The 26,879-nt window shown below is 39.9% G+C and overlaps 2 protein-coding genes across 3 annotated transcripts; both read left to right on the forward strand.

The window, feature by feature from the left end:
• The first annotated feature begins 240 nt into the window (after positions 1-240).
• On the forward strand, positions 241-20,650 carry arvcfa (ARVCF delta catenin family member a). 2 transcript variants are annotated; one of them, XM_005470320.4, is made up of 16 exons: positions 241-628; positions 7,107-7,283; positions 7,901-8,517; positions 9,888-10,366; positions 10,445-10,628; positions 10,727-10,844; positions 12,423-12,588; positions 13,383-13,400; positions 13,527-13,598; positions 14,410-14,537; positions 15,835-15,985; positions 16,071-16,263; positions 16,531-16,642; positions 16,973-17,060; positions 18,005-18,084; positions 19,729-20,650. In XM_005470320.4, the coding sequence occupies exons 1-16, from the start codon at positions 608-610 to the stop codon at positions 19,819-19,821; spliced, it is 2,697 nt and encodes an 898-aa protein (XP_005470377.1). In that variant the 5' UTR covers positions 241-607; the 3' UTR covers positions 19,822-20,650. The 2 variants fall into 2 exon arrangements, with proteins under 2 accessions (XP_005470377.1, XP_005470378.1); XM_005470321.4 differs by lacking the exon at positions 13,527-13,598 and having other exon boundaries at positions 244-628.
• A 1,468-nt stretch (positions 20,651-22,118) lies between these two features.
• bmp10l (bone morphogenetic protein 10, like) lies at positions 22,119-24,987 on the forward strand. The gene is made up of 2 exons (XM_003453910.5): positions 22,119-22,654; positions 22,922-24,987. The coding sequence occupies exons 1-2, from the start codon at positions 22,327-22,329 to the stop codon at positions 23,968-23,970; spliced, it is 1,377 nt and encodes a 458-aa protein (XP_003453958.1). The 5' UTR covers positions 22,119-22,326; the 3' UTR covers positions 23,971-24,987.
• The last annotated feature ends 1,892 nt before the right edge of the window (positions 24,988-26,879 follow it).

Below are 26,879 nucleotides of genomic sequence, written 5' to 3' on the forward strand. Positions count from 1 at the left end.
GTGAGCCCACAGGGGATGGTGTGTATCTGCATGTGTGTGCGTAGTACACACTTGTAAGTGTGAGTGCATGTGTGTACACGTGTTTCCTTGGACCAGAGCTGGCAGGAAATATGGGGGAGAGCACAGGGATTGCGGGGCTCTGCACTTACCTCAGCTCGGCATCACACAGTTGATTCAGCACCTCACTAATAGCACACACATTAACTGCAGTACAGATCAGAGGAGGAGCGCAGTAATGAGAGAGAGCCCCGCGTTCATTCTCGCTCAGAGCATGTGTGCGTGTGTGTGTTTGTGTGTGTGTGTGTGTGTGAGAGAGAGAGAGTGCATGCGAGGGAACGTCTGTGTTGAGCAAATGTGTGCATGGTGCGTCTAGTGTGTGTTTGTGAGAGAAAGAGTAATAGAGGCAGAGAGAGTGAGAGCGGGAGGGAGAGAGGGAGAGAGAGAGAGCGGACGTGTGTTAGTGCAAGCAGGGAGGAAGGATGGCTGCTCATGTTTGAACTGCCTCAGATGCTGAAAGAGAGTCAAGGCAGCAGAGGCAGAGAAACACAAGTCTCACTGGGGGACGCATCTTGTTCATCATTTGCGGGGAAGCAGAAAAGGTTTGGCAATGCCTGCTGAAGTGAAAGAGGTAAGTGTGTGTGGTGGAATGGCTCTATTTGCTCTGTACCCTCCCTCTTTTTTTTTTTTTTTTTTTTTTATTGCCCATCAGTTTTTTTTCTTCCTGCAGAGAGAAAACTGTAGCAATCCACAGCTTTGCATTCTGCCTCTGTCATGATGAATGAAAGAGGCATCGGTAGCTTCACCTCCTTACCTCTCGCTGCTGGTCGGTGCGGTCTCCTTGCGTGCATGGGGACATGACGCTAAGGTCTTCATCAAGTGTGCGCATGTTTGTGAGTGTGCTCGTGTGAACATGCGTGCTTTTTTTTGTTTTAGGCAATATCATGAGGGGGATCATATCTGATTGCAATAAGAGGAAAGGTTGTTCCTCTTGAGGGGTGTGGGGGGTGGCAGTGGGGGTGATGCTGCACACACTCTGGTAAGTGCATTGCCATGATGTACTGTATCAGTGAGACATTAAATCTGACCATGCAGCATTTAACTATTTGAGGATCAGCCTGTAATCAGGAGTGAAATCTGGCTTCTGATGGAAATGTTGAGGAAGAATTTCCTCTCCCCATTTTTTTCACTCTGGATTGTCATTTTGAATCAGTATTTCTTTCAAACAGAGAAGCGTGGCTACATCAAGCTTAAACATGATGCATTGCATAATGGCCCTTCTGCAGGAAACTAGCCACAAATAAGAGGAGTTTATTAAAGCGTCTGCCATTTCAGTGCAATTTTAACTCACTATTCTGCACATTTGCGCTTAAGCATCACTGATTCAACAGATAGTAGAGGGCAGATGAGTTGTGACAAAGTTGTGACTAATGTCTTCTGACATCAGCAGGCTGATGTCATGTTTTATTATCCCGTGGCAGCATTACTGTTTCAATCCTCCGTTCGGATAAAGACAAGCTGTCTGTTTAAGCAAATTTATACCCCAGTTTGATCACTCCTAAATGACTTTGACCCTCACATGTAAATGCAATCAAGAGTGCCCGCTGTTCTTTTTTTGAAATAGACCTGAGACCAGATTGAATCATGGCTTGTGTCTGTCATGCCCTTGAGCTGGTCACCAAAATCTGAACTTAGTCAGCATTAGATCAGCCTCTTTCTCCCAAAATAAAACCCCGAGTGCTGCTGCTGCTGGCCTCGATTCTGAGAGTTGATGGGAACAAGATTCTAATCATGTCATTCTGTCTCCTGCACCACTGCACCTAACATCTATATACTATAACTCGTTTTTTTCCCCTTTAAATCTCAGTCGGATTCAGAATCATCATCTTGACCTATTTGGCTCTGCGAGCATACTTAGTGATGGTGCAGTGAGTTATTTAAATGAGCTTTGACTCACAGGGGCCTGGCCTTCCCTGGAGCTCGAATCAGACAGAGACAGCACACGGGCCACTGTCCAGCCTATTAACATCCTCCAAATCCTTAATCAAGCCTTCTGTAAAGGACAGTAGTACCCCTTCTGTCTTTTGGCCAGGCCTTCATTTAATGCTGCCTAACAATATCCAATCAGCCTCCCCCAGAGGTGTTCAGGCTAGGATCATCCCCCCGCTGCCAGTTTCTCCTCAGTGACCCTTTCATCTCCACTCCCCACTGACACATTTTGCACATGGATATGAGGGGCTCTTGTGTTTGGTGAGGTGTTTGAAAGCGAATCAGGCTCTCTTTCGCTCTCTCCACACATTCAGTTAGCTGCTCACTGCAGCCTGATTTAATGCAGTGGATTTTAGTTCTCGCCTCTTGTTCAGTTTAATGCCGCAGCCTCAGAAAGAGGAAAGCTTGGGCAGATTTAACAGTTTATTTTGTTTTATCTCGGTATATTGTGCATGTGCCGTTGAGTGATCACAGGGAAAATTGATTTAGATTAGTTGGAGGACTTGTTGAGAATGGTTCACTGATGATGCAGTTGAATGATTTTCTTCATTATAAAAGACTTTAATTGTACTCTACTGTTTTGATTGGGCACTTTCATTATTGCCTGTATAATTTTAACTCTTCACTCAGAGGGTCTTGAAGACTCAAGGATGTACATTAGCCATTTATTACAACGAGAGGAGCCGTTAATCACATTTCTGCAGACACACACTGAAATAAATGTGAAGTTAAAGTCAGCTGAAAATGTGTTTACAGTCAAAAAGTTCCTCCAGTTATTTCTCAGACCAAGATGTTCAATAATTAATCCACTCTGCTTAATGAAACCAGTTTTGTTAAATTGGAGGGGAAATTTAACTTCTGCCAGAAATAAACAAGATTAAATTATGGAAATATCCACATTTTGTACCAGAGCAGTAGCACAGCTCAGGGCTCAGAGATGCTAAACCACATTTCACCGATTTGTTTTAAGTAATTAACTGTCTGAGACTCGTACAGTGCCATTACAGTGTCGCTCTGCTCAGAGTTTCGCTAATGGGCCATTTCAAGAAATTCTTACTTAACACATTGTGAATAAGGTAGATACAGTTTTTAACAACACAGAGGAACCAGTATTACCTGCATGATGTTTCAGCCAGTGGAGCTGATCTGATGCATACTTAATTCTGAGGAACTCAGCATTATCCTATCCACTTCAGTTTGCAAGCACCGAAGATACATCACTGTAAAAAAGCATTTGCCCCCTTCCTCATTTTCTGATTTATTTATTTACTGCATATTTTTCACACTTACAAGATTCAGAATATCATAGAAAACACAGTTAAGAATACATTTAGGCTAATTAACATTAGACTAAAATAACTTTAGTAAGCGCATGAACTGATGGCTGGTGATTCTCCTTCAGGATTTCCTGGTAGAGAGGAACATTCATAGGTCCATCAATTATAGCGTATTATCCAGATCCCGAAGCACCAACACAGCCCTAGACCATCACACGTGTTTGACTGTTCATATGATGTTCTTTTACAAAATTCTGTGTTAGTTTTTACTGACGCAAATCTTCCAAAAAGTTCAACTTTTGTCTTGTCGGTCCACAGAATATTTTCACATCAGTCCTGGGGATCATCAAGATGTGTTTTGGAAAATTTGAGACAAACCTTTGTGATCTTTTTGGTCAGCAGCGGTTTCTCCTTGAAACTCTTCCATGGATCCCACTTTTCCCCAGTCTCTTTCTTATTGTTGAATCATTAACTCTGAACTTAGCCGATGTGAGTGAGGCCTAGATGTTATTCTGGGTTCTTCTGTGACCTCCTGGATGAGCTGTCCTGGAGTCATTTTTGGTAGGCTGGCCAATCCTAGAAAAGTTCATCACTGTTTCAAGTTTTCTCCATTTTTTTTGATTACGGCTTTAATTCGGTGGTTCAGGAAGTCCCAAAGCCTTAGAAATGGCTTTGTAATGCTTTCTAGACTGATAGATGTCATGACTTTGTTTCCTAGTGGCTCTTGGGTTTCTTTAGATTGTGTTTCCCCAGGTTATCTTTGTCTAATAATAAAAATAGTCTGATGATCTGAAACATTTGAGTGTGACTAGTATGCAAAAAACTAAGAAATCAAGGGCAAATACTTTTTCACAGCACTCTATCTTTGCTTAGTCTTTGAAAGCTTCCTTGTAAAATGACTGTCAAATATATATTTTTTTAATATTGAAAGATAATTTAGCTCCCTGAAGTCATAACGTTTTAAGTTTTCACAAGTGCTGAGAAAGTTGGCTGATAACTTTATCAGTTTAAATAAGGGGAGTAGTTTCTCAATTTTAACGGGAATTGAGTGTGAAAGTTCAGGAATTGCCTATTACAGCTAAAACAAATGGAAGCACACTCCAGTGCACATAAGTAAAAAAGCAATTATGCATATATCCAGGGATTCTAGATATTTTTGATTAGATTACAAGATGGCAGAAACAAGCCAACTGATTCTGTATTGTGCACTCTAGTATGCATATAAGGCTTCCTTTTAGGGTTCCTTATTATGTCGCTACGTTTCTTTTACTTTCTCTCTCTCGCTCTCTCTTTTTTTGTGCATGATAGACATGATCATGGACAGAACTGCCCTGAACCAGCTTGAGTCATTGTTTTCCCAGTGGACATTTTCCCCAATTAGATTACAGTTCACAAAAAAGCTCACACACAGAGATTGTTGTGTTTTTTTTCTCCAGACTTGTATTAGTCAAATTTAAAAAGTGAGTATATTTTTCATCAGGAATTCACAGTTTGTGTTTTGAATTACATAAATTACATGATAATTGAAAGGAGATGAGCTCTCAGCACTGACTCTGCTCACAACCCAACATTAAGTGCAGCTTCCTTATTATGTGCAATGGCTTTAATGACACAGTATGCTATCATAATGTTGTTTACTAAATTGCAATGTCCTTTTTAATGTATTGTAAGAATTATGTACATTAGAGCAAGGCCAGCAATATATTTCTCAATTTTAGGCAGTTGGATTTCATTATATTCTATCAAATATGTATATGTAAATATATCCTATATATTCTTATGCATACGGTTATATTTTGGTCAGACGTCTACACACTGTCATCATCGGCATGAATGCCATGATAATTTGGGGTGTTTAATGATATCTTCAAGCTGTTCCTTTTCCAGGGTGGAATGACAGCATATATCTTTAATGACTTTAAAATATAAGAATAGGGTGCACAAGTGCACAAGGTTCTAAGTCTTTTAAATGGACAAGGCCAGGGCTTATTAAATTCTCATTAGTGATCATGAGTTTCATGAGTGAGTTTCTCTTTGCCAGCATAAAAAGGATTTGTTTGATAGCTCTCACTGGACTGACCAATAATCAGAACAATGGGAAATCTCGAGGAACTCAGTGAAGATCTAAGACGGAAAATTGGAGATTTATGCAAGTTAGGAAGGAGCCATTTCTAAAAAACTGCATATTCCAAGATCGTTAGTTCAGACAATTGTACAATTAAAATATTTGGATGTGTCACCACTTTCCCAAGGTCTGGAAGAAGACCCAAAATGAGAGGAAATTGGTTAGATGTTTAGGAATAGCCAAGGCTCAAGTGAAGTTTTATGGTCAAGAGACAATGGATGAGCTATTTGATAAGACGTATGTTTGGAGGAGTACAGATGAAGCTTTCAAACCTAAAAACACAATACTAGCTGACAAGCATGGTGGTGGGAGCCTTATACTGTTGGACAGTTTTGCTCTCAGTGGTGAAGACTAGGGCTATCTCCAAATTCTTCAACTTCACCTTAAATCAACAGCTAGATAGCTAAAACCAGCTTAGTTTGGTGTTCCAACAGGAAATGATCCTCCCAAAAAAACAGGTTTTGGAATAGAGCAGGTTAGCATAAAGCTCTGGAATAGCCTCATCAAAGCCTCGACCTCATCCTGGCATAAGGAGTGTGAAAAAGAAAGAAAGCAGACTTGGAGGACTTAACTAAAATAAAGTGGGGCTTTTATTGGCAGGAAATTCACATGGCTAGAGTCCAGATATCAGAATAATGATGTGAAGAAACACAACAGTATGACACGTCACACGACAAGAAACTAAGGAAAACTGAGGGCTTACATACACACACGAGGTAATTAGGGAGAGAAGACACAGATGGGAAAAAGAAGACACAGGTGAACAGAATCAGGTGGTACAGCAATATAAAGATAAGCCGGGGAATGCACAAACAAGACAACATTGAAAACACTGGGTCCTAGGCCCAGGGACCCAACCATAGTAAGTACTAAACACCAAGTGATTAAAGATGGAGATCTGACAAAAAGACATAGGAAAGACATAATAATTAGAACTCAAGAACCAAAATATAACCTTCCAAAAAAAAAAAAAAAAATTCCAGCGCATAATGCAAAACAACATTACAAGAACACAGGAACTCATAAACATGGAAACTCTTAAAAAAGGACCAAGAATTACAAACTCAAACCCAAACTTGAAACTACAAAAATGTATGGACTACGCTTGAAAGCTGGGTCTGTGGCAACAAACCAAACAATTTAAATGAATTCTAACACAATTCTGCCAAGAATAGTGGTCAAACATCCACCTAGAATGATCCCAGAAGCTTGTTGATGGCTACCAGAAGCATCTGGTTGAAGTGCAACTTATTAAGGAAGATTTGAGCCAGTGTGTATGATTTTAATCTGTGTGGATTCCACAGAAACGTCTGCACTTAATGTTTTTTTAGCATGACATTTGTCCATGATGAGTGTATTTAAGCTTCTGACCACAACTATATATAAAGATAGAATATGCTATAGTTAGTATAGTGACAAAGGAAAATGATGGGGCGATTGTTTAACATTTCATAAAACAGCCACTGCTTGACTCCCCACCATCATCTGCTCAGCTGCGTTGATACACTGCTGCATGTGCTGCTGCAGAAACTATTTCACAAAACTTTGTCTAAATTACTTTTTTCTGAATGATGTTATGTATTTTATTTTCCATATTTCATATTAGTCAATGCATTTCCTAGCAACGCTGACTAATTGATCGGGTCGGGTTGTACACAGTACACACCATTAATGTGATCACTAACAAAGCTTTACATGGTTCTTTTTTTATTATTTAGGAGCAGAGTGCAGAGGGGCCTCCTCCACTGTCTTTGTCCCAGGAAGCCAAAGAAGGAGCTCTGGATAACCCATCAGCCAGTGACGAACTGGACACGCCCACTTCCATCGCCTCTGTGATGACCTCGACCAATGAAAGCTCCACAGAAACCGACACCCCACAGCAGACAGACACTGAGGTTAATGACTTTACGGTCACACTTTGCCACCACCTGGTAACTTAATGCACCTTGTTAATGTAGATTTTGATTGATTGGCAAGTCCACAGACTTAAAAGGTGTATCAATCATTGGTCACAGAATTGAATGTGGTTAGTTTAATTTGACAATAAGTTATCGTACACTCTGCAATCCAAGAGTTAAAGTAAAAATCAATTTACTACACCAGACAATTAAATTTCCAGCAATTGACTCTGCTTCTAAACAGTGGCTGGACCTCAACTTCTTTTGCTGGATTCCAATCTAAACTCATTTTCAACTAAGGGGAATTCATTATCCTTTGGCAGAAACAAAGAAGTCATTATTTACTGTAGGCTCACTAAGCCAGGGATGTGCTAAAATGATGATGATTGATCATCACTATAAGAAATGGGATATGCCGTAGAGTTAAAAACAAAATGATTAACACACTGCAGGTAACAGAAACAATTTTGTGCGACTGTAGTACATCCAGACCAAATACCTCCCGATCTCACTGTAAACACCAATTTTCTGGGATTAAAAGGAAAGAGAGAAAAGTGGGAAGATTAACACAGATTCTGATAAGACTGGGATAACAGCTGCATCTATCTTTGTAGGAGTCCAAGGCTGTGGAACAAGAGGGTGAAAAGGCCACGAGTGACACCCAAGAATCTACAGAGATACAGCAGGAGAACCTGCAGACATCAGCCTCGCCTGATCTCACATCATCATCAGTGGTTCGAGATGACGCTACCACTGAACAACCTACTCCCGAAACAAGCACTCAGCCCTCTGAGGCTGTTACACCAACCACAACAACCATCAGCACCACCATGGCACCCCCACAACCCCAGCTGATAGTGCAGCCTTCTGAGCCTCAGTCGGCTAACCCAGACAGTCAGAGCACAGCGTACGCCCTACCTGATGCCTACAGAGGTATCGGAGGTGACTTATGTGCAGGATATGGAAGCCTGTCCCGAATTAACCTCCATGGCTACTGGTCCGCCAAAAACTTCCAGTCGGGGGCTCACTACACCTTACCCTTCCTCAGAGACAGCTACGCCCCTGCAGGCCTGAGCAGCCAGCCAGAACAGGACGGCCACAGTGAACGGGGAGAAAACCCTGTGGATATAAAGACCAACCACCCACCTCTCAATTACCCAACACTGGGGGGAATCCACCAGTTTAGGCCAATCACCACCATGGAGCTTCTCAGGGAGCCCTCGAGAACCAGGTAGGTAATGATACATTAGTTGAAATGTTATGGATCCCACAATCTTTTTCAGTGTGGCCTACAGATGGGGACAAATATTGATCAGTCCTTATGTAGATAACTTGAGGGGAGAATTTGTAATTTGTAATGTATTCGTGTTGGTTTGTCAGTCAGTCACTATACCATAGAGGTGAAGATTTAACAGGACATTCTTAAGTAAAGCAGTTGAGCAGGTTTGGTGTGGAGTGAGTTTATTTAAGGTAATTTATGTGTGTGTTTTGAGGAGGGCCTAGTCGGAGGTGAAGGAGCAGTTTGATTTATTGAAATATCAAGAAGGTGTCTGGTAATGAGTTCACCTTTTACAAACGGCCTCAACAAACTGAAGCTAATCTGAAAGGCCAGTTGACCTTTGACATTCATAGTAAGCATAAATCCACACTACAACTGATTAGTTTTTATAGCATGATTAAACCAAAAGGTTATTGACACGTTTCCTAAAAAAATCCTGACAATTTCCTAAAAAAAAAAAATATTATAAATCTCACAACATAACATTTTAAATATTTACATCTAATCTTTTATCAATTCCAACAGGTTGCCAAATTCCAATCACACAGGACCCACCATGATAATATTATATACTAAATTATTTACCTGCACAAACATCCAGGTTCTGTCTTTGCTCCAGTCTCGAGTCAACCTGGATAATAGAAAGACAGATGGACAGCAGTTAAGTAGCAGCTGGTATCAATCGGGGATGGCAGCCTGCTGCAAAGTTGATAAATAAGGAGGTTTCACCTGTTATTGGCTGCCAGAAGCTTTTCCTTCGCTCGCGCAGACAGACAGAACTGTTTACCAAAGATACAACACTTGTAAATTTACTGAAGCTCAATCTATTAGACACAGTGATTGTAATGTGAATCTGCTTAATTAAGCCTGTTGAATTTTAAAGAAACAATATGATGGTTTTTGGGAAATGATTCATTTTCTTGTTGAGAATATGCAGACGAAAGATACCACCTCACATACAGTACTATGAGTCTGAAGCTATGTGATTGCTAGCATAGCTAAGCATAAATTCTGTATGCAGGGGCAAAGAGATAACCTGGCTTTTGTTCAATGGTGAAAAAAAATGCTAAAGTTTTAAATTTGTGGCCACTCCACAATCACAATACAAAAGCAAATTTAGGCACATTGTTTATTAAGCTACAGAGGAAGAGGTAAGCAGCTACTAGCTAATTTTGGTACTGGTACTAGCTAAAAAACTGCTTATTTATAATCTCCACTTTTAGCAAGAAAGTAAACACGTGTTCCAGATTACTTGATATAAGAGATGCATTGTTTTCAATCCTGATCCACACATGAATGTGTGTGTATATCTGTCTCTATAGAAGTGGCTACGACGACGCCTTCATGGCACAGCTGGAGGGGAACCTGAATCCTTTCTTCCAGGCCATGTGTCGAGCGCAGACCCTGCAGTTACCCCACAAACGAAGCAGCATGGTCAGCCTGGACAGCATCCGAAGAGACCCGCGCTGGAGAGATCCCAACCTGCATGAGGTGATCTCCATGCTCAGCCACCCAATGGACCCGGTCAAGTCCAACGCAGCAGCCTATCTGCAGCACCTGTGTTATGAGAATGACCGAATCAAGCAAGAGGTCCGCCACCTGAATGGAGTGCCAATCCTGGTGGGACTATTAGATCATCCTAAAGCAGAAGTCCACCGCAAGGCCTGCGGGGCACTGCGCAACATATCTTTCGGGAAAGACCACAATAATAAAATGGCCATCAAGAACTGTGATGGAATCCAAGCTTTAGTTAGACTGCTGAGGAAGACCAGCAGCATGGAGGTCAAAGAGTTAGTGACAGGTATCGCTGATTTTTTTTTTTTTTAAAGCTACTTCTTCAACTTTCTTCTTTATTCATAATTACATTCTATCACTGCAGGCACCCTGTGGAACCTCTCATCACACGAGCCACTAAAGATGATGGTAATCAACCACGGACTTCAAACGCTGACTGACGAAATCATCATCCCACACTCAGGCTGGAAGAGAGACTTAGCAGACCCCTCGAAACTGCAGAGCGCCGAGTGGACCACAGTCTTCAAGAACACCTCTGGATGTCTGAGGTAACCCCGCCGGCCGTTGTGGAACATATGACAAACAGCCGGTAAAAGCTCAATGTGATGGAGTTTGTGCAGCTTTGCAAACAAAGTTGTTTCTGCAGGAACGTCAGCTCAGATGGGGCCGAGGCTCGACAGAGACTGAGAGAGTGTGAGGGGTTGGTGGCTGCGCTCCTTCATGCCCTTCAGTCAGCTGTTGTCAACAAGGACACAGACAATAAGGTCGCTGCAGTCACTACTCTTATTTCAAGTTTAAGAGTAAATAAAAATCTAAATGTAGCTTCTAATGATGACAATTATTTCTCAAAGCTGCAGAGAAATGTAACCATGCTTAAAATTGTGACATCATAACTGGTAATGCTGGTGACTCCTAATATACAACAGTGTAGCTGGATATTTGTGACATATATCACTGACTGCATGTTTATACACCATATAGTTTTTAACCTTAATAACCCTTTATAGCTACTTACACCTCTACTATACAGTCATATACATTTTTATCAACCGCTGTTCACCAACCCTTTAACAAAGCAGTGAGGTTCTTATAATTGTGAATCCAAACAGGTCTGTGGGAGTCACTTGATGGAGTGATAAATTGCTTGTATCACTCTTGGGATGTAAAGATGTACTGGACATGCCCAACAAACGTGCCCGACAGATGAGCTTCAGTAACTCTTCGACACTACCAGTCATAGTCCAAAGTTATTTAAAATGGCCTTTAGTATTGTTACAATTCATTTTACCCAGCTGACCTGTCAGTGCTGGGACCAGTTTGGTAAACTTCACATTTACTCCACCATTTGGACCCAGAACCTAAATGTCTCAGCCATGTAGAAATTTAACTAAATATTGAACTATTTTTTCCACAGCTCTCCCAATCTTTGTTCAGTTTTGCCCTTTTGCTTTTAAAACTACTTTTCATTACTTTTAGCAGTAGAACAAACATAGCTATCTATAGTGTTCATTTATAAAATATTTATCTACTACTTGACTATTACAGTTAGTAAAGTATTTTGAGACAAGTAACTAAATTTTTAGTTTCTGTTTGCTTTTGAACCTGCACAGCACAACAAGTACACCATGGGTATAAATACCCCTCTTTATGTAATGCCCATGAAACTTAACAAGGGGAATTTCAAGTGCTGCTCTAAACAACAGTTTGTAGAAATTCCACTTACAGAAAACTGTGTTGCTCTCAGTTTGTTCGTTTCAGTGTCAGTGGACAAAGGACGGATGGGGTATATCAGGATGTATTGCTCCGGGCCACAGTTTTTTTCTCTCTCATCGTTTCATTGGGAAACTGGAGCACAAAATCTTTAAATCCTGGTCATATTGTCTTATTACTTGTGCTCATTGTTTAGGGGTAAAAAATGCTTTAGTAGTGTCTGTCTTTCTAATTAAACCCGTGTTTAGTCTCTCTTACTGCTTAAGTGGAAGTTCTGCTTTTGTTAATTTTTTAAAATGTTCTGTCTTTTAGAGTTTAGGGATGGTTTGTGAGTATATTTATTGAAGTACTTTAACTATGAAGTACTTGAAATAGAAAATCCACTGAAAGTCATGTTGCTTTAGTCTCAAATTTAAGTTAATATTGGAAACAGCACCAGATTCAGACAGTTATTAAACGTCATCAAAGCAATCTAAGTATGGATGAGGTTCTTCAAAGCTCTTGAGATTTTCTCAAAACTCTCCTTTTTATAAGGAGACTCTAATCTAATGTCTCTGATGTGGTATTTAAAGAATTATTTTTCTATACGTCCTTTTTTAAACTGCAATCTTTCATCACTGCTCTTCACGTAGTCGGTGGAGAACTGCGTCTGCATCCTTCGGAACCTGTCCTATCACGTTCACAAAGAAATACCAGGAGCGGAGCGATTTCAGGAGCCCCACGGAAATCATCTCATGAGATCCATCGGGCATCCAAAGAAAAATGAACCGGACTGTTTTTCAGGAAAAAGACCCAAAGGTTGGTAAGATACATCATAGTGTGGACTCTATATGCTGTATACAAGGTGAAAATGTCTAAAACATATCCACAGTAATTTTATGAGGGATGGACAGTTTACTATCAAAATGCTTATTCTCTTCTTCCTCCCTTTTCAGTGCTTGACACACATTTTCTGTACTAATATTCAGTGGGATACATTTTGTTTGTTTACACTTTAGAGCTGTCATCTCTGACCAGATTTTCGTTTTGCCTTTTTTGCTGTTAGGCCTCACATTTCTTTATTATCCCTTTATGCCTCTCAGAGCCTGAATATTTCATATTCCTGCAGACGGAGGAGCTGATGATAGATTTTACTTTTGGGCTGGAATGCAAGGTTCAGAAATTGGAAAAAGCCTAGATATGCTTTGTTACATCAGTTATGCAATTTTTGCACCATGCCACTGATGCAACAATAAGGACAGCGAAGGCTGGACCATTATTTTTAACATTATATACCTAAATAAAAATTAGACATGTTGTTGAGAATTAATAGGCTGCAGCGTTGTTTAAGTTGTTTCCTTCTCTGTGGAGAAGGAAACAACTTAATGGGGAACCATTAGGGTTTGAGTTAACAGTGATTTAAAGTTTTATGATTCTCAGCAATGCTAAAGCTGACAAATACCTCTGTGAGCAAAACATTAGTCTGATGAGTTGCTCAGTGTCTCGCTACACGAAGGAGTCATGTGTTTTCTGCTGATGTGTCCTTTTTTGCGGCATAATTACATTGTTCTGACATTGTTCTTTCTTCTTTCCCTTCAAATCACATTAATCAGAAGAGTGGTTCAATCAAGGTCAGTCTGCTTATTCCTCCAGAATCTTTCCGTAGCGGTGATGTTGTGATACCACGATCGATTTGTTGACATTATCTCTGTCTAAAAACTGGTGTTTGTGTGCATGTGTGTATCTGTGATGTGCAGGTTGGAAAAATGGATTTGTGGACAGAAAATACAGTACATTGGATTTACCAAAATGTGCAGAACTAATGAAAGGTATCCAATAATGCAGTAATAAGCCTCACACTGCACTTTAAATACAACAAATGTAGAGTACCTTTGCATCAGGCTTACTGTAAATAGCTGAAAGTTAACTGTATTAAGGACTTCTGCTGCCTATCATTATTATCAGTCATCAGTACCTGCTTTCTGCGTTACATTTATTGCTGTGTGAGCATGATTTTGGCATGGCCTCAAAGAGAATTCATTGAAATGCAAAGCCACACATCAGCACCTGCGCCACTTGTGGAAATTTTCATTACTAAAACAAAATGGCCCATCAACTCGAAGACTGAACATTTTATCTGGCGTTTGCTCAAAACACTGGATGGCCCACATGTCTTTATGTGGTATTGTATAAGATAAAAAAAGAGAAAAGAACAGAAATCACTATTGTACCGTATGCTTGAATACTGTATATGTGGATCTGGCTGTCATTAGAAAAGAGATCAGAGAACAGCTTATGCCTCCCACGCTGCAGTCTGTGAATGCAAATCAGAATGACAAGCATGTTATGGTTCAGGGTCAGCTTTATTATACTTGTCAGGCGTCCAGCAGCCTCCGCTCCCCTGGCTTAATACAGAAAAAAAAGTCTCTGCAGTAGGGAGTCAGCTGGAGTAGTAATTTTCTACCATACACTTCCATTAAATCAATATATATTTAGCCCCTGACCTACCAGCCTGCTGACCTGAACTGACCTACATAGACAAACGTCTTGAACACAAACATATATTTGCAAAATGGTTTGGGAACTTCTTCTTCTTCTTTTGGTTTTTTAGAGTAATATTTCTCTGACTTTGTGTTCAAGGGTTGGAGCTGCTGTACCAGCCGGAGGTGGTGAGGCTTTACCTCTCTCTTCTCACCTGCAGTCACAACCACAACACCCTGGAGGCAGCTGCAGGAGCGCTGCAGAACCTCGCTGCGGGACACTGGGCTGTGAGTAGACAGAAGAGTTATCTCTTATACGCACGACTACCTGGGTTGCTGTTGTGAAGTGTTTAAACTTTAAATGAATGCAGTTTTAAGGTGACACTTGCTTTGATTATCCTCTCTATTGTTATAGAGAAGCTATAAAGAATATAGCTAAAGAAGAGCCTTAAAAAGGGGTGTTGAAGAGGTTGGCACTGTCGCCTCACAGCAAGACAGCTCTTGGTTCATATCCCAGCTGGAACCTTTCTGTGTGGAGTTTGCTCTCCATTGTGCATGCTCCAAAGACATGCATGTTAGGTTAATTTGTGTGCTGTGGATCTGGGTTAGATGAAATACTGCATGAATGCTATGCTTAAAACGTGACTTGCTGTCTGAAATGCTTTGAGCGGTCAGTAAGATTACAAAATCACTAAATAAATGCACGTACATTAGGAGAAGAGAAGAAGATGCTTAAAATAAAGTTCTATCCTAAAGAAATACCGTAAGTGAATTAAACTGGAGCGATCGATTTACCCTCTATTCCAATCACTGCAGCGCACAGTCAAATGACAACCTCTTCAAGCCCTTCCTTGCGGATACGCGAAGCTTTCTTTTCTTGACTGGTTGGTTTTGTTTTTTCAGGCGACATCATTACGCAGCTTACTCTCTAGACTGACCTTGTCATCGGCATCCAAAATAGCTTTTGCCACTGTGTCCCCCTCAAGTGGGTCCATAGGTCTTCTAACTAATGTGCTTTGTAACATATAGTGCACCATGAATGTCACTACCATTTAAGAAGAAGGCTGCTCCAAAAATAAAAGGACTTTTAACAGCTAATCATGTCAAAAGAGAGCAGATGAAAGTGTATAATTGGATTTCTTATTCATTTATGTATGTATTTTTAGATTTTACCATAGTGTAGTGGTTGTCACATTCGCCTAACCATGTTGATCCCAGCAGGAGATGCAAATCCCTTCAGGAAGGGCATCCAGTGTAAAAAATTTGCCAAATCATGTATGTGGAGCTGCCTGCTGTGGTGACCCCCTTGTGAAGGCAGCAGCCAAAGCTAGCTTGCTGTATTTTACCTTACAGTTTCAAGATTTATACACTTAAAAATCTGGTTAAACCCATTCAGTTTATACCAAGCATATTTTCCTTATTCAGTCATTATTTGAATAAACAAACCTTTATTTTTATATATTTCAGTTGAATTTTACTGAAAAGTATTGCTTCATGTTTATGAGGGCTAAGAATTAAGACCAAACAACCAAAAACCACGACCTCTTCCCTCTGCTATTTTTCATTTCTGTGTTTCCATCTGAAGTGGTCCAGCTATATCCGGGCGACAGTGAGAAAAGAGAAAGGTCTGCCTATTCTGGTCGAGCTCCTGCGCTCAGACGCGGACAAAGCTGTGCGAGCCGTGGCCATTGCTCTTCGCAACCTGGCTATGGACAGAAGAAACAAAGATTTAATAGGTACAGGTTTCTAACGCCTGTATACGTTTGGCTCTATTCGCACAGCCGCGCTAACATTTTCATCGTTGTCTGTCACTGGTTGCAGGGAACTATGCTCTGAGGGACCTCGTCGGTAATCTGCCGTGTGGGCAGCAGCATCCAGCCAAGAATCTCGAGGGGGATACGGTGGTATCCATACTGAACACTATTCACGAGATCATCACAGATAACCCAGAGAACGCGCGGCTGCTCATCCAGGGTCATGCTGTGCAGAAGCTGGTGGCCATCAATAAGTCAAGGTTAAAAACTGAACTGAACATCTACACATTTTTAAATATACAAGCTTAAATAATAAAAAAAGGCAGATCAAATAACATTTTTACAGATAAAACAGAAAAAAGATTTGATCATTGTAGTTTTATTGGCCGTAATATCTTCTTAGACTACTGCCTCAGTGCATCGTTTCGCCATGTTCCAGTGCATTTAGAGTTTAATCATTGAGACGTTACTGTCTTAGAGATTTCCTCTGCTTTTTTTATACAATATCCAATATGATCCGTTGTCAGCCAATCAGCGCGGGAGACAAAGGCAGCCTCCCATGTGCTTCAGACAATATGGGCCTACAAGGACTTGAGAAACACTCTGAACAAAGCCGGCTGGAACAAGAGCCACTTTAAGGTATCCGTGTTGATTTTGTGCCAGTTTAAAACTTCAAGAAAAGACTGATTTTAACACAAGCGTGATCATTCAAACCTTTTTACACATAGCAATGCATGCTGCCAAATAGTTATAAGGAAGAAACAAGAAGATCTGTGTGGAAAAAAAGGAAAGAAAGAAAGGTTGAGAGCGTATTTTTGGCTTTGATTTAAATGCAGAAAAGCAGTGTTTATAGTAAGCTTTAAGCCACTTAGCAGAGGATTTCAGTGTCGTGCCACTTTATAAAATTAGAACATCACAAAAAGCAAACCATCCGTCATCCAGTAATGTTACGTTTGTCGTCTTTCAAAGCCCACAACTACCGGAGTGCCAAAAAAATCCAAGAGCGGAAAGCAAGGAAGTGATGACATCACCTTGCCTCTCATGGACAAAACTCAAGGTCAGAAAATTGCAGCGTGCATTCCTTCAGTGAATTTTTATTAAATCATCATCTAAATGAGAAAAGTGTCCTCTAGCTCTGGGAACAAAAAGCTGTCAAACACACTGAGGTTCTTCTCATGTCACGGACAAAGACATAAACATTCGCAGTCCCAGACTACATTCTTCTTAAACACTGCCCCAAACCAGTGATGTGCCGCCAAGGTTATCAGTGCACAGACTCGGCTTATTAGCCTGAACAGTCTCTCCTAGAGGCAGGACAGGCTCATGCATCACCAGTCACATTTGATTTCAGGAGGACACCCACTTTCCCACGTCAAGAGCGACCTCTAGCTTCCCCTTAAAACAGGTTTACTCTCTTCTCTCTCAGGGCTGTTTTGCAAAACATAAACACCACTTAAACATCCTTTAGGGGTTGGTGAAGGGTGGAGGTTGTTGGGCAATCTTCTCAGTGGATGATTGCATTTGCTTGTTTCTCTCTGAGCTTTTTGGTTTTAAATGGAACAAAGCAAATTTGTAAGGTAAAAGTTGCACACCTTTTACCTTTTCTTAGCTTGTATGTGCCCTCCCTAAACAGATACTAAATAAATGAATAACATGCATAGAAATTGACATGAATGTAGTTTATTTAACTCTTATTAACTCTTATAATCACATCATCATATCTGAGTGTGCAATTATCTTCACTTTATTGGCCCCCAAAATGTCTAAAGTGAGGTTAAAATCTAGTGTTTGTGTAATAGTCTTGTCCTTGTTACTACTGGGAGAGGCTCGAGCCCCTCAGTGACCCTGGAGTGGAATAAAATGGATAGATGGTGTTATTGTAATGCTCACAGCACCATAATGATTAAACGCCACAGCTGCCACTGGAGATGCAAAATGAAGCTGATCAGTATCAGTTTCAAGAAATGATACTATCGATATAATAGGATTTTTCTCTTGCAGATGTTTATTCAAGCTTGGAGCCAAATGATAGAATTGGAGATGGAAAGGCGCCCGTTGTTGTGGAAAGAGACGCTCTTCAGGTAATCCGGCTTTTTAACATTTAACACTGACTTTGCTTGGATCTTTCTGGTGCCAAATAGATGTAGTATTGTGCAGAAGTCTTGAGTGACCTGTTAATTGTTTATATTTTGCTTACAATGAGCCACAGGGGTCTCGAGGAATAGTTCTCTGGGCTTTCCGAAGGTCCTTCATAGTTTTTCTTTGGACATTGGCTGCTTTCTCACTCATTTGTAGTCAAGTCCTTGTACCTGACCATTTTCATAAGGTTTTTTTTTGGCCTTTCATCAGAAATGGTCTCGATGGAAAGATAATTGTCAGGATGCTTTTCTTAAGGAAGGGAAACAGGAAGAAAAGGCTGAAGTATTCCCCAACTACACAAAACGTTGCCTGAAAGTCAGTGGAAACAGAGGTTATGGAGTCTCAACTCTGAATTGGAAATTTCTGTTTCATCTAGCAAACACACCGGCAATGCAGTAAAAACACATACGTGCATAGAAAAACAACAACAATGACACCCTATCAGTCGAGGATTGGCCTCCCCAGAGCTCTGACTTCAACATTATTAAAGTGTGATCTATCTGACAGAGAACAGAACAAAAGGCAGCCAACAGCCAAAGAAGAGCTTTAAATGATACTCGGCTGTGCATCTTTACAGGATAACAGTGCACAAAGCCTAAATGTTTAAGTTTATGTCATTTTAATGATTTCATTTAATGCTTTTCTGATGCTTTAAAAAAAAAGCATTATTAAAACCTTGCTCTGGATGCAGGTTCGGTTTTTCCATTTTTTGAGAACTGTGGGAGTGTAGTTACTAATCAGTAAACAGCCCTGCTCTCATTTTCAGGGTAGCTGCTGAAATGTTTAATAAAGGAAAAAGAGAAGGATATATCATCATAGTTTGAAAAAAGACACGAAAATAAATTCAGGTTACTTGAGTCAGGCGTACACAGTCTGTATTTTATTGTGATAAACTGTTTATGGAGATTACAGTAGGAACAATATATGACAACCAACCTGTTAACAGCACGGTACAGTAAAGCTTGTATTCAATAGAGCACAGTGCAGTCGTTTTTCTGTTACAGTAAGAAACTTTCACAAGTTTCTTAGGCACTTTGGACATTTTAGGAAGAATCTCATCAGGATAGTTTATATAGTTGTCCTTTCTCACATGTAGCACACAGCTTCGTGGACATTCATACTCCTTGAAATGCTGTTTGTGCTCAATCGGCCGTTTGCATAGACCATTCAGGAGGCTGACCACGTGACAATATAAAATATGTCTGCAGTAATTGCACATTGGCACACTCCAATATCACATTACTTTTTATTATTAGGTAGCTGACAGGTTAAAGACATGCTAATGCTTGAGATCTCAGCCCTGGACATTTGCATTCTCATGTGCACTTTCTGTCATGTGATGCCTGGAAGCCTTCTTGGCTGTGGGCTGGGCTGCTTGTGTGAACGGTGCTTTATGCAGTCAGTACACTGAAAGAAAAAAAAAAGAAGCTGCAGCTGAAAACTGACAAATATTGCTGCCATTTTACTGTAATTTCACAGAGTAACTGCTACAGCATGTAGGATTAGCAGATTGAAACTTGGTTACAGAATTTTGTTTTGAAGGATTTCTTTCTTGTGGCTTGTTTTTCTCATGCAAATCGGCCTAGGCGATAAGTGAAAGAAAGCACTTCATCAGAGCTGGCAGGCCTGCTGTGGGCCTCATGGATAACAAACCTCCACCACTGGACTCCTGGGTGTAAACGTAACAGCACGGCCAATCAAACCAGTCAAATCCTGCAGAGACATTTTCCACTGAGGATACGTGGACTCGTGCTATCTGAACATTCTTGTACAGAGAAACAAACAGATCCACTTAAAAATGATTTCCTTTGTTTACAATAATAATAACGATGTGCCAAATGCCTACATGTATTCATGTTTATTTGCTGATAGATTTTATGGCTTTTTGGGATGCTATAGGTGTACTGGATTCCTGAAATTTACGAGGGATTAAGTATGACATATGAAATAGCCCAAATATGCAAACTGCGGTGAATCATAACTCCAAAGAATATGACATGTGCAATTTGTATTTTACTCCTTAGCGACAGTATACTTCTTGTTTCTCAAGCTATTCAATTCTAAAATAATGTGGATTTGATGTTGTTCACATCAATAGGTTTTGATCTAAGTTCATTTCCAAACTATTTTGGTTCAGTGTTTGAGACATGTAGGATTAAGGCTATCACTGAGCTAACCATCGAAAATATACTTGGAATTTTGTTTTTTCTCGATTAATCTGAGTAGACTGTATGGCTATTTGCCAATCTCTGTGTCTCTATTCCATTTGTTTCATGAGAGGAAAAATGGGATTGTACATGTGTAACAAAGGACTGTTAATATTCTAAATTTAGGCATTTATATTGTAATGTTTATTGTAATACTCATGTTATTAATTAAGAGTTATTTATGTGTATTAGCAAAGACCAGTAAGTGATCCTACATTCAATACAACTCTGCTTTGCAGTGGTCCTTTTTGCATTGCGATGTTGAATGAAAATGAAAATAAATTATGTGCATAATTTCTCATTTCTGCTTTTCTTTTTCTTTTCCAGACTGAAGTTTATGCCGTGTTCTGTTTTATCAGTGTGCACCTGTTAGATTAAACACCTCCCACTAGTCGGCCAGATTTTTTTTCCGAATGCTTAAACAGTGATTATTGAAGCTGTCTTTCTGAAAGCATTCACACTATGACACTAATTTGTTTACCAAGCATGCCGAAACTGAATGCTCATTGTCTGCTTTGCACTCAGTTTGCAATTTTGCGACACTCTTTTCTGCAGAACTTTGAACACAGCAGCACTCCAGGCGACGCTTATAAGCTGCCTCAAGATATCATTACATATGATGCGAATTACATTTGACTTTGGTTTTCCTTGAGGAAAGCTAGGAGAATAATTTAAGGAAAAAAAGAGTGCCTATAGTTTCAAAGATAGTGTCAAAGACATCAAAGATTATTTAAACAGCCCCATTAATAGCTGTATTAGACAGGTAACAGATGAAAGTAATATATAATATAGAAATTAGTCTTTAAAATATCTCATAAACCAGCCTACATACAAACAGTATTTTGAATTTTTTCACATGTGTTCCGGATCACGGCTAATTCACATAACTACTCCCGTTTTGGATACAAAAATCAAATAAAACTATGCACAAACAGGATTATGATTTCATCACCGTTATAAAAATGTTTAATCATATTTAAGACGGTGAATGAAAAATTGAGATACTGAGGCATTTTGTGAAGATTGCAAACCATAAAATACTAATACTTTTTATTTAATATTAATAACAATAATCGATTTTATATATAGGTGCCTTTCACCACACTCAAGGACACCTTACAAGGACTTAAAGAACAAAATCACAGCACAGATAAAATAACAGTAGGAAAACACCATAAAAATAACTGTCAATACATCAGTCAATTTGTAGTCTATTACCTGCATTTAGTGGGTCACAGTCATGTTGAGATCAGTCTCAACATCAGGCAGGAAGTGCTGAGAAAAACTCTAAAAGACAAAAACTGAAGTCATTTACAGTATATTTTATTTTTAATTAGTTTTGCAAGTACACAAAGTCAAAGACAACTTTTCTCTTAATTCTGCAATACGTACAGAATGTATGACGAATTGAAATGTTTCACCCGACCCACGGCGTAAAGCTTGAATAAATAAATACAAGACATGTATGAGATAATGAGATGAAAGTTAAAGTATCAAGTATAAATATGGGTTGCATGAGTTATATGAAAGCCTATGTGCTATATTTAAAATTCAATTTGTGGTTAAAAAATATGGAAAACCACCCAAATCACACGGAAGATTATTTGATTTTAAAATGATACATTCTACTCTGTTTTTACAACTTTTTTTTGCCTAAATTCACTGCATGTAAATGAGAATATCAGTGGACTGAATGTCATAAGATCCTTGTGCAGAGAGAGAGGAGGGCAGCCCATGCTTTAGTGACATCTCCAAACATGCACAGCACATTGGTCAGCACAGCCCTGCCCTCAGAACCTAACCACCAGATCAACAAGGGCAAAGCTGTTTTCCCTTTGTCCCCAACTGCAACCTGTTGGCCTTTAACAGAGAAACCTCTGGAACAAGGTTGCACTTTCTGCAGGTGTTTTCTCCAAAGGCTCTCATCTTCCTTTCTTATGTCTACTCTTTGGAATTAAGCATTTCCTCCATTCAGCCATGATCACTTCACTTTTCTCCAACCTTGGGTTTATCTACTTCCTTCTGGTGATCATTCATCTGAGCTTGAGCAGTCCTATCAACCCCGCTGAGAACCATCACAGGGCATCACTTGGTAGTGTCGTGGTTGATAATCCACTGGTTGATGCACAGGACTTTCTAAGCCAGTTTCTGTCCACGCTGAACCTCACAAAGCTGAGGCCCCAGACCCGGCAAATTGCTGCATACAAAGAGCCGCCAGAGTACATGCTTGAGCTGTACAACCGATTTGCTAATGACCGGACTGCTGTGCCGTCAGCCAACATTGTGCGCAGCTTCAATAATGAAGGTACAAGCTTCTTTTTGTTTTGTAAACATTTAAATATTACCACTCACATTTTTTCTTTCTTCACACTCTTGTCACGTTTAATGTTGTGTTCAGGAATTTAAATTATTCAACAGTTTTGACTTATGGAGGGGAAAGTGATGTACTATAAATGCGAATTATTATTGTTTCATTTCATCCTGACAATTTATGAGTGAGAGTGCCATAAGTCTGACCACGCACATTCATACAAAAAGTTTTGAAGCACGCTTTTTCATCCTTTAATTTCAGATTCATCCCCCTACAGTATAACACCCAGGGGTGTAAGGATATATCCCTTGCTGTTTAATATCTCCTTGCCCCACCACGAGCGAATAACATTAGCTGAACTTCGACTTTTCACTTTGGTCTGGAAGGCCCAAAGACCGTCTGCTGGCTTTGATTGCAAGGTGACAATCTACAAAGTACATGAGGGAGTTGTTTGGACTAAAGAGGTGGGGAAAGAAGGGAGAAGGAGGGATAAAGAGGAGGTGTTGGAGATGAAGGATCTGGAGGAACTGGTGACAAAGCATATCCATGCAAAAGATAATAGCTGGGTGTCATTTGACCTGACGCATGTGGTTACACTCTGGCGGAAGTCAGGGTGTGCAACTCACAGACTCGAGGTTCATCTTGCATGTATGGGGTCAGAGGATGAAGGTGCCACACAAGAGGCCACAGAGGAGGCCGAAACTTTGGTGGACATTGACAGGAGCTTGGACGGGAAACACAATACAATAATGATTGTGTTCTCAGATGATCAGAGCAGAGACCACAAACAGGACAAACAAGAGCTCATCCAAATGATTAACCACGAGAATGACCTTCCTGAGAACATGGGCAGGGGCCAAGAACCCTTCTGGGAGCATGTTAATCACAAGAACGGCCATGCTAAACAGGACGAGCTGAACCAACAGTCTCTCATGCAACCGCAGTCCAACCTTATCTATGACGCACCTCCTCGAATCCGTCGCAATGTTAAGAGCGAGTCATGCAAAAGAACACCTCTCTTTGTGGATTTTAAAGACATTGGCTGGGATTCATGGATCATCCAGCCTCTGGGCTATGAAGCGTACAAGTGCAACGGCGTATGCAACCCGCCTATGACTTCTGAGGTCTCCCCCACCAAACATGCCATAGTGCAGACTCTGCTGAGCATTAAGAGTCCAGATAGAGCACCGCGTGCCTGCTGTGTGCCCACGAAGTTGGAGCCAATCTCACTACTTTATCACGATAATGGGGCGATCACTTTCAACCACAAGTATGAGGGAATGGTGGTGGCAGAGTGTGGCTGCAGATAGTCCTCAGAATATTACTTATTACTAAGACTGTGTTGTGATGGATCTAAAAGTCATCATCTTAGAAACATCTCTATCTATCTATCTATCTATCTATCTATCTATCTATCTATCTATCTATCTATCTATCTATCTATCTATCTATCTATCTATCTATCTATCTATGATCTTATGCATTGGTGTGTAAAAAGCACAGGTCAGGACTTAGTTGTAAATTAGAAATGAACACGTGATGTAAATTTGCAATTGTATAAAGATAAATCAATAATCCTTATATTAATGTAGACTATAAGCCTTTCGATATAATGCTGCAAATCTTATTAACCACAATGATCTATTACTGTAGTCGAAACAAGAGAGAGGAAACGATTGTCTGACAGCAAACATCTGAAAATCAAAGTATAAATGTTGTTCCCGTCTCATGCCACATCATGAGGAGTAAGCCAAAAAGCTAAATAATGCAGACAACAGCAATAACCTTCTGAATATTTTGGGATTCTGAGAGAAATTAAACAAAAAACTTCCTCTATAAGTCTCCACATTTCCTTCAATATCTATATTTATTTCAATAATTTATACATATTTTATGCACTACATAAACTGTAATGTGTGTTTTTTTAAATTATGAAAAGCCTTATGTGTTATTTGAATAACAATCCTGCTGAAATGCTTTATATTGAGATATTCAGCCACAAATTTCTAAATGACATAATTTGCTTCTTTGCCCTGTGGCATGTTGGAGCCAGCCAGATGATTTAAAGACTGTGACATTTTTTCTCCTATTTGCTTGCCATACTTGCAGAAAATGTATTTTCGATGGCTTTTGACCAGGAGAGGATTTTACGGTGTGTTGGAGCTCTTCGGGGGCTTCTTGTCTGAAAAATGTTATTTCTCGTGCTTAATCTTGCAGTCGACTGCTGTGAAATCATGCTTTATAGCAGCCATTCATATCTTGCTTTTTGGCTTTCGACATAAATGCTAATACGGTTGGGAAAAAAAAATAAAATATCTGAAAACAAATATGTTCACTGAGCAGTTTTTGAGCTTGTGCAACATATTTCATTGTCAGGTAATCACCGCACTCCCCATCAGTCAGCCGTAATCCCCGTCCCTCTAGCGCCACATGCCTGGCGGGCCTCACTCTGCCCGCTTCCATACCAGAGTGATAAAGAGGTGTCAGAGCCTGGAGTCTTGTAGGCCATCACTCAGGATGAGACGCCACTCCAAGTGGTAGCATTTGTGAGAAGGTGGTGTCAGATTCCTGGTCTCGAGCGCCAGCTTGTCCTAATGACAAGTCTACCATCAGGTTCCCTGCTGCCCTCTGAACCCTCCCACTTCCCTTTTTTGACACTGGCATGCTTACACTCCTATCAAGGCCAAGGCAACGGTACAAATGGAAAAAATACATGTCACATCATCACCTAGCTTTTGCTGTTAACAGTCGGAAGGAGATAACAATAATGGAATAACACTGTGGAACTTAATAGGATCCTCACGTAACGAACAGATTTACATGGGCCAAGTGTGCAGGGCAGAGATACGGACAGGCAGTGAATGGATTCATTTATCATTGTGGAACTTATTTAAAATGGAAGTGGGAAATATTTTATTTTAATTTTGTATTTTACAGTGCTGACTATTTGACACTTTAAATCTGTTATGGTCTGAACTTATAAGCGCCTTCAGTTTATTTGTAGACATGTTTGGGAGCTGTTCTGTAACATACCCTATGCTACTTGAAAAGTTAACCTACATTTTAACCAGAAAGTGGAAGTATACACTCGTATACTCCACACTGAAATGGGTTCGACTTTCTAGTTCATGATGTTTAAAATGTTCCCAAAGGGCCACATGAGAAACTGGGACTGTTGTGGTTGTTGTTATTGGCGTGGCCTTCCACAACAGTCCCAGTTTCTCATGTGGCCCTTTGGGAAAATCAGTTTCCCACTTCTGACTTTAAAATAAGTGTTTTACCTTCAACTTTATTAGTGTGCACATTCTCACCTTCTTACATTTTGGCTCTTATGCAGGTTTCATTTTTAAACCCTGCAAATGCTGAATCATGAAATAATTGCCAGAAAATGTTATTTTTTTAAGTGAACTAAAGAAAAAGTGGCATATATGAGTTTTAATTTGCAATTTATTGCCCACAGTTTGTTTATGTTAACCAATCAAAAACGTATGAAGGAGTTAGGGATAAAAAATGGTGTAAAGCTCTCAAAAACTCATGTAACAAATATGATACACTTGGGATTACAGGTTAAGCATAAAGCATGAGCCACAAATATATACCAAGAGTGAAGCCAATAGGAGAGCTTCAATGAAAATTCATGACAAGAAAAAGTCTTACTGTTTGTTTTTCTTATCATTAAGAACTTTAATTTCTGCAAAGTGTTTTTTTTTTATTATAAACATAATCTCATTAAGCTTAAACTTACATTTTACATGTAAACGCTTTCTACTAAGCCTAAAATATCTACGAAACATTCATTAAATAGGCTTTCCTTTCTTCCACGGCAGCAAAACCCATAAAAGGTCAAGCTGGCTGTTACAGCAGTTGCAGATTAAAGGTACAGAACGTGACATTTGAAAAGCTTTCTGTTCATGTTAGACCATTTCTTTTATGTTTGCTCTCAGCCGCTTCGGCACGTTTCTTGGGCCCTTTTTAGATTTCTCAGTACTGAACATGCACTTTCCACAAAAGTTCATTATTGAAACAAAACACTGTTAACCTCCAAAATGTTTTAACTGGCAAAATGAAATTTCACCCGCTGAGTCACAACATTACTTTGATGCTGTATAAACCAGGGTGGTAAAAATGCATATTCTCTCAGAACATTAGTGGACTGTGTAGGTGTATTCTTCACCTTCTAATTCCATAATAATTGTGTGCTACATATGTTGACTGACAC

Source organism: Oreochromis niloticus, linkage group LG7, assembly GCF_001858045.2.
Source record: "Oreochromis niloticus isolate F11D_XX linkage group LG7, O_niloticus_UMD_NMBU, whole genome shotgun sequence".
Taxonomy (NCBI): Eukaryota; Metazoa; Chordata; class Actinopteri; order Cichliformes; family Cichlidae; genus Oreochromis; species Oreochromis niloticus.

Coding starts and splice junctions, on each gene's coding strand:
- bmp10l (XM_003453910.5), top strand. CDS start 22,327: ATGATCACTTCACTTTTCTCCAACCTTGGGTTTATCTACTTCCTTCTG. Junction 22,655..22,921: donor GCGCAGCTTCAATAATGAAG/GTACAAGCTTCT, acceptor CTTTAATTTCAG/ATTCATCCCCCTACAGTATA.
- arvcfa (XM_005470320.4), top strand. CDS start 608: ATGCCTGCTGAAGTGAAAGAG. Junction 10,629..10,726: donor AACACCTCTGGATGTCTGAG/GTAACCCCGCCG, acceptor TTGTTTCTGCAG/GAACGTCAGCTCAGATGGGG. Junction 17,061..18,004: donor TCTCATGGACAAAACTCAAG/GTCAGAAAATTG, acceptor TTTCTCTTGCAG/ATGTTTATTCAAGCTTGGAG.